The sequence below is a fragment of the Galeopterus variegatus genome, unplaced genomic scaffold (assembly GCF_000696425.1).
Source record: "Galeopterus variegatus unplaced genomic scaffold, G_variegatus-3.0.2 Scaffold999, whole genome shotgun sequence".
In the NCBI taxonomy this organism is placed as follows: domain Eukaryota; kingdom Metazoa; phylum Chordata; class Mammalia; order Dermoptera; family Cynocephalidae; genus Galeopterus; species Galeopterus variegatus.
In genome coordinates this window covers 422552-430032 of record NW_007727110.1, presented here as the reverse complement: position 1 = coordinate 430032, position 7481 = coordinate 422552, and the positions used below count along the sequence as shown (strand labels likewise).

Genomic DNA, 7481 nt, shown 5'->3' with positions numbered 1-7481 from the left:
TAGATAGATAGATAGATAGATAGATAGATAGATAGATAGATAGATAAATAAATAAATAAAATAAAATAAAACTTGGTGTGATGGTGGTTGCTTGTCTTATACATTTGCCCAAAATTATCAAACTATACACCTAAAATGGGTGAATTTAATTGCAAAATAAGTTATTCCACAGTAAAGCTGTTAAAAATAAGATGGTTATTAGAAGCCAAAAGAAATAGTCCTGAGAACCCACTTTGGAGAAGGATACTAAGCATCTCAGGACTGAAAAACATAGAGGCATGCATGCAGCAGGTGCTCAGTAAAGCTTTCGGGATGCAGGGGAATCATTATGCACCAGTCAGCTTTCACTGCCTAGAAAGTCCCTCCCCTCTCCCCAGTTCAAGTCAGCCCAGGCTTAACAATATCCTTGTCTGACATGTGGTGGCCACAGTGGGCCACCAGAGGGATGGGAATCTTTGTCTTTCGCCCCAAACTTCTTGAGGCCCTGTGGTTGGGCTTATATGCAGTGGATGGAAAGAAGTGGGACTTTCCCTCAGGGAATGCTGGTGCCCCGAGAGGGCAAGTTGTTCAGAAGTAGGTGCATAAGGGGAATCCTGGAGTCTATGGGACAAGGGATATCGCCTTGTAATAAGAGAAAAAAACTGCTTTGATGGAACAAAGAGGCAGATTGAACACAATTTGGCACCTTTGCACGCTGAGATAAAATAGGACGGAGGGTTTTTTGGGGGGTGGGGTAGAAAAGTTTAGGGACAACAATGAGGTAAACACAAGAAGTAATCACAGGATGCTCATGGTGAGTCCCGAGAAGCTCTAGACAGTCAAGAGGTTAACAATGGAAACTCTGAAGGGCAAGAGGATACCTCCCTGGATGTAGAGGCCCTTGGGAGCCAGGGGACATGAGTACCTGGACATTCTGACCATCCCACTTCTAGGACACATGGCACAGATAAACATCTTCGCAGATGTGCTATGATCATGTAAGCGTGGGCCCCACAGGGTCTGCAGAAACACTGAGGTTAACTGCAGCTTCAGGAGACAGCAACTGCAGAACCCGCCTGGTCTCCTGGACACCATGTGGGTGACTCAGGATTCAGGGGCCAATGGACAAGCCCAGTCCTGTTTCCCACAAAAATGGTGTCAGTCACCTGTGCGGGACACAGATAGGTGAGTGGGTGTGTTATTTTCTTTCTTTTTCTTTTTTTTAGGGTGTGTTCTTTTAAATGACAATTATAGACAACATTTAATCTATGGGACAACAGATGGTTTCTGGGACTGTTATATTTTCAGTAGTTGGTAACCTCTGTGGCTGAGACTTCAGAGCTCTAGGTGCTGTGGTCTGACTATTTGTGTCCACCCTCAATTCATATGTTGAAACCTAATCCCCAGTATGATGGTATTAAAAGGTGGAGCCTTTAAGAAGTGAATGGGATTAATGCCCTCAAGATGGGGTCTGAGGGAACTTCAATGCCTCTCCTACCACCTGAGGACACAGTGAGAAGGGGCCATTTGTGAACCAGACAGGAAGCCCTCACCACATACCAAATCTGCGTGCACCTTGATCCTGGACTTTCCAGCCTCCAGAACTGTGACCAATAAGGTTCTGTGGTTTACAAGGCACGCAGTTTGTGGCTTTGTTCTAGCATCCTGAACAGACTGAGACAACGGGGCTGCTGGTGTCCAGGTATTCTACTGGCTACTTATAGATATAAAAACACATGGGACTTGCTGAGAGGTGGACATGGGCTTCTGACTCCCAGGTGTGGACAACATTCCCAAAAGCACCGCCCTGAAAGTGGGGGAAGCCTGGGAGCGCTGAGGAGAGGAGAGAGAGGGTGGGAAGAAGGTGGAGGCAGGGAAGTGGGGATGGGGCCCAGGCCCCAGTGGGGTGTTGGGAAGGTGGGCTTCTACTGGGGTTTGCCCAACCACAGCTTTGAGTGGGAACTTAATGAATGTGTCTGACAAGAAAGGACTCACGGTAGGCTTGATAACTAAACATCTTGCAGTAGGTGTTTAATAAACTTCCTGAATGGACGGATGGTAGAATGAACGGAGGGCTGTATGTAAGAACGAATCAACCATGGCTATTCAGTGGGGGGGGGTCTGGGCACATCAGGCACATCCCCCTGCACTCACGCCCACCCCTCACCCCCCGACACAGGGGGTTACAGTTCCATGTGCTTCTTCTCAGCCTCCATTAGCTCCTGGATCTTCTGGGGTATGGTCTTTGTCCAGAACTGGAACCTGCGGGCCCTCAGGGCCTGGCCCACTGCAGGCTGTATATTCAGCTGCAGGTATCGCTCCTCCTGGTCAAACACGGGCCAGTGGGGCAGACCCTCGCCATTGGGGTTCCTGTAGACATGCCCGCCCAGCAGGGCAAGAGGAGGGTCACTGAGCGCTGCCAATGCCAAACCTGCCGGCCCTGACCGGGTCAGGCCAGGAAGACAAGCAGGCCAGGCGGGCTTGGGGAGTGAGGGGGAAGGATTCCAGATATAGCTGGGAAACTGCCTCCCAGTGGTGTCAGCGCCATGGGGTGGGCGTGGGGGGCAGGCAACCTGGTCTGTTTTGTCCCTCACTCTCAGAGGGGGGCTGTGACAGCACCACAGCACTCTGCCCATCCTACAGGTCACAGGGAGATGGAACTGCCATGGGGCCCCTCTGTGTCCTAGTGGGTCCTGGAGCTGGGGAGGGGCTATCATGTGACTCAGGACACATGTATGATAATGAGGGGTCCCAGGGAAGGGGAGCGCTAGGTGGGAGCGCCTGGCAGGTTAGGCAGGGGTGTGGCATCTCACCCATTTCGAGCAAAGTTGGCCCAGTACTTCATCACCCTCCTGCTCAGCAGCGCCTCCTCCTCAGTGAGTTTGACTGCAGAGAGGAGGAGGACAAGTGTCCAGTCGGGGCCACCCCAGGCCAGCTGCCCATTCGTGCACCACACTCACCATCCCAGGTGTCACTTCTCCCTGGACCCCGCAGGTCTGGACCTCCGCCCCTCCCCCTCCGCCCTCGGGAGCCAGGCCCTCTCCTTGACCCAGCTCCTCACTCTCCCAGACTCTACCTGGCTCATCGCAGGGCCCATTGCTCCTTTTGACTCAGGGAAGCCCTTTGAGGAACAAATACGCGACACCATCCCTGGGGTGGGAGACATGGAGGCAGCACGTGCCACAGTCTGACGAGCCTTGCATTCTAATCCCAGCTCAGCCTTTTGAGCTCTGAGATCTTGGACACTTGATCCCCATCTCTCTCTGAGTCTCAGTTTCCTCATCTGTGCTGTGTAATCTCACTCTGAGCCTGTTTCCTCATCTGTACAGTGACCCCTGAGGGACCCAGCCAGGGTCTGTCCCACCTCCTGGGGAAGGAGGAAGACTCACTGTGGCTGCCCCAGAAGGAGCTTCTGAAGACAAAGAGAATCTCATCGCCATGGTCGGCCTTCACGTGGGGTGGCTTGATGTCCTTGAAGCAGGAGGGACGATGCTGGAACTCATAGAAGTAGACGGGGGCATGGGAACCTAGGGGAGTGACAGGTCATGACAGGGGGCCCCCTCACTTGGAGCTGTCCTGCATCACCCGTGGTGACACAATACCTAGGTCTAAAGCTCACTGGAATCTGGACAATGGGGTGGGGGTGTCCTAGGCTGCAGCAGGGGCAGTGTGGAAACCTGGGATAAATCATGGCCATGGACTTTTGAGCTGGGTGTTCTTGGGCAAGTCACTGAAGGTCACAAACCACAGTTTCCTCATCTGTAAAATGAGGGAAATGTCTGTCTCTAGAATAGCCACGAGGATTTACTGAGGCGAGGGGCATCAAGTGCCTGGCAACCAGGGGCCCTGTAAAGATTTGGGTTGGGTCCTGGACACCCACAAAACTCTCCTAGGACCCAGGGCTCTGAGCTGCCCCTTTGCCAGTCAGGCCTTAGGTAAGATGTACTCACACTGAAAATGTGCTACTCGGAGTGCAGGGATCACGAACATGGCATCCCCCATCATCTCCCGGAACTGGGCTTGGAGGGTCTGGGGGTCCTCATTGTCCCCCATGTACTCCTCCATCAACAGGTCACCAGTCTCAGGAGGCAACATCTACCCCAGGTGGATCAGGAAGAGTGAGGTCAGGCAGGCTGCCAGGGCAAGGGAGGCAGCAGCCTCACGGGTGGAGAGATAGATGGTGCAGGGGCAGGGAATGGGGGGAAATGGCCAAGCTCAGGGGTGACCCCACCCACAAACACACAACTACCCCCACATTTGCTCACGGGAGTCACTGCACGGGCAGGCTATCTGGGGAATGGGTTTACCCTACTCAGGAGAGAGGCAGCTCCTCTCCAATGGCAGAACCCTGGGAGCCTCACCATCTCTGCTGAAGTTTTCTGCACAAGAGCCTGCATGGATTCTCTGTCCACTTCCTTCTGGGTGTCAAAGAGGCCCATGAACTGCGTGGTGGGAGGAGAGCCTCATGTTGGGGGTGGAATGGGCCTGGAGCTATGAAGCTCTGCGGCCCCCACGTGGAATGGGTTCCCCAGGCACGCAGGGCTTGGGGCTGGCCTCACCATGGGAATGACCCAGCCCCATTCGTCGTTGTTGACACCAATGATGCTGGGGACAGGTCGAAAGTTGTCCGAGGCCAGCAGCTCCAGAGGGTGCCTGGGCAGGAAGGCCCCATCCACCACACCAGGGATTATCTTGAAGGGCTGAGTGGGCATGCAAGGTCAGGGAGCAAAGTCAGGTCCCTGACATTTTCTGACAGTCTCTTAGTTCCTTCCACACCTTCCTGGCACACCCCAACGGCTCCCACCCTCCCAAAGAGGTTTTATGCACATGTGGCTTGGCACACGATGGCCTCCATTTCCCATCCAGGTCTATGAGGACACCAGGTCATGGAGGTAAAGTAACATGCCCAGGGCCTGTGAAGGGTGCTCAGGCCTGCCTGCCCCCCACCGTATTGCCTCTCACTTCCTCCACACCCATGTCCACTGCCCTGACCCTGTTAATGGCCAGAATCTCCTCTTCACTCTTGCCCCGCAGGCAGCGCACCAGGGCCTCGGAGTCCACCTGGTCACAGGCAGAAAGGTTGGCCACCATCTGTAAACAGATCAGGAAGGGGCTGGCTCATCCTTCCAGGTAGTGGAGAGGTCTTTGCCCGGGGTCCTGGCAGGGAGCAAGTGCACCCCAAATCTCACAGGGTATTGTATGTTGATTGCTACAGTTTTCAAACTGTTCCAACATCCCTGGTGCTCAGAGGTCTCAGCCAGAGGGGCCATGCCACCTGATCAGATGGTTCTGCCCATGGTGGGGGTTCTCAGGCCAGCAGCTTTTTAGGCCACAGAACATACTCAGCCTGCACAATGGCAGCACTGTGGAGATTCTGACCCTTGAGCCCCTCAGCAATGCCTGTGCAGGGGGCAGTTTCTAAGACACCCTGATGATGGTCCTTGTTATCCTCATTTAACAGTCAAGCAGCAGAGGCTCCGAGAGGTGGGAGATGAGGCAGCAGGTCTGGGCCTCGGTGGATGAGGGCACTCACCGTGGACACTGCATCAGATGAGCCAGTGATGAGGTCAGGCAGCAGAGCCACACCACTCTCCATGATGGCACCGTGGAAGAGCCCTCGGGACATGGGGGATATGACATGTGAAGACACGCTTGTGCCGCCTGCAGACTCTCCAAAAATGGTGACACGGTCAGGGTTGCCTCCAAAGTGGGCGATATTCTGCTGGACCCAGCGTAGTGCAGCCACTTGGTCCAGGTAGCCCCAGTTCCCGGTTGCGTGCTTGTCTCCAGTGCTGAGAAGTGACAAGAATAGGGATCACAGGGCTGTCCTGGCTCTGTGCAGCCCCCTAGCACAGCCCTGGACTGGTCTCACCTGAAGAAGCCCAGGACACCCAGGCGGTACTGGATCGTGACCACCACCACATCCTCAAAGGCTGCCAGCACAGAACCATCATACATCGAAGCTGAGCCCACAACAAGCGCCCCACCATGGATCCACACCATCACCTGGGGGAATCAAGGCAGAGACCACATGACGCCCCCCCAGACCAAACCCCACCAGGGCTGCTACCTAGACTACCCACGTCTTTGGCTCTGTCCACCTGCCCACACAGACAGAACTCCAGCGAGATTCCAAGACCTGGGCCATGGAGCAGGGACCCCAGTTCTACCAAGAAACCCAGGCCTCTCATACTTTAGAGTCTACCCATGTGTCCAAGCCTGACTCCATTACTCCCAGAACCATCTCTGTGGTGGAGAGAAAAGGGGTGTCTCCCTGATTGTCCCACCCAAACATTAATGAAAATTGTCCTCCATCTCATCTGCCCAACAGATAATCCTTAGCTGGGGTCTCTGATGACCTCAACATGCAGTCCTCAGGCACCTGAGTTGGTCCCCTGGGCACTAGTTGGGTGGGTGTGTCCTGGGTCCACCCCAAGGACACAGACTCTGACCTCTGGAGCAGCCAGGACCACGTGACCCCATGTCCAGAGGTCAGCTGCCCACACTGGGTGAGCAGCATTTCTTGGACTGATAGTGACAGGCCCCTCAACAGGATCCACACTGAAGTGGGGCCCTAGCTGAGCCTGTCCTTTCTAAACTTCTTGCACAAGAAGTGTCCTCCCTCCCCCCAAGACCTTGGTTTGACACTCACAGGCAGGTTAGAGCCCTGATGGGCATGGGCAGGTGTGTAGATACTGAGGTACAGGCAGTCCTCGGACATGGAGGTGGAAGGCACAGTTACGTTAAACAGGCTCATAGCGTCTGCGTTCATCATAGTGGCATCCTGAAGACACCTGGTGGCCGTGGCAGACAGTTGGTCCAAGGTCCAAACTAACCAGACCCTGGGTCCAGATTTGCACCCAGCCACCCTCAGTCCCCTTCCCCCTGATATGCTGATAACACATGATCCTTGTCTAAAGTCTCTTCCCACCAAGTTACAGGTCACGGGCTCTGGGGAAGCTGGGTTAGAGTCTGGACTTCCCGGGAGGCTTCAAGGTTGTTGAGGACCTTGGACACCACTCCTGAAGCTGGGAAATCTTGACTCTTAGAGGCCTCTATGGCAACCACTGGCAGCATGTGTTGACATTCACAACTGTATCCCTGTCCACATTGAGGCCTGCGACAGGGGAGTAGCCCTCACACATGTGCTGCATCAATGAATGAGTGAATGTTAATTTCTCGTGAGAAGGGCAGTGACACGTCCCTCATCCCAAGTCTGGACTCTCAGGGAATCTCATCATTCTCACATAGCCTAAAGTTGTAAGAACACACACATTTCCATTGGCCAGTGGCGCCTGGCCCTGTCAGGGGGCACAGTGACTGTGGAGAGTGGGGGCACAGTGACTGTGGAGAGTGGGGGTCTTCAGGGAGCCAGCCCTGCTGCCCTTGTCAGGGGTCTTCAGTATCTGCTTCTGGAGTCAGGGGCTCCTACGAGGTTCACAGAGCCACCGCAGTCTCTCCCAGACACCTCCCAGTGGTGGCAGAGAACACTCGGCATAACC

The 7481-nt window shown here is 54.4% G+C and overlaps 1 protein-coding gene across 1 annotated transcript; it reads right to left on the bottom strand.

Annotated features, from left to right (window-relative positions):
* Positions 1 to 1985: 1985 nt before the first annotated feature.
* On the bottom strand, positions 1986 to 6766 carry CES2 (carboxylesterase 2). The gene is made up of 10 exons (XM_008574138.1): positions 6632 to 6766; positions 5852 to 5985; positions 5513 to 5771; positions 4972 to 5070; positions 4539 to 4679; positions 4341 to 4421; positions 3930 to 4074; positions 3369 to 3506; positions 2793 to 2865; positions 1986 to 2349 (listed from the first exon to the last, which is right to left on the bottom strand). Exons 1-10 carry the CDS (start codon positions 6752 to 6754, stop codon positions 2163 to 2165), a joined length of 1380 nt encoding a protein of 459 aa, XP_008572360.1. The 5' UTR covers positions 6755 to 6766; the 3' UTR covers positions 1986 to 2162.
* Positions 6767 to 7481: the final 715 nt, after the last annotated feature.

Excerpts from the sequence above, each read along its gene's own strand:
- CES2 (XM_008574138.1), bottom strand. The coding sequence starts at position 6,754 with ATGATGAACGCAGACGCTATGAGCCTGTTTAACGTAACTGTGCCTTCC. Across the intron at positions 5,071-5,512 it reads CATCTGATGCAGTGTCCACG|ATGGTGGCCAACCTTTCTGC; the intron begins GTGAGTGCCCTC and ends ATCTGTTTACAG. Across the intron at positions 4,075-4,340 it reads AGAAAACTTCAGCAGAGATG|ATGTTGCCTCCTGAGACTGG; the intron begins GTGAGGCTCCCA and ends CACCTGGGGTAG.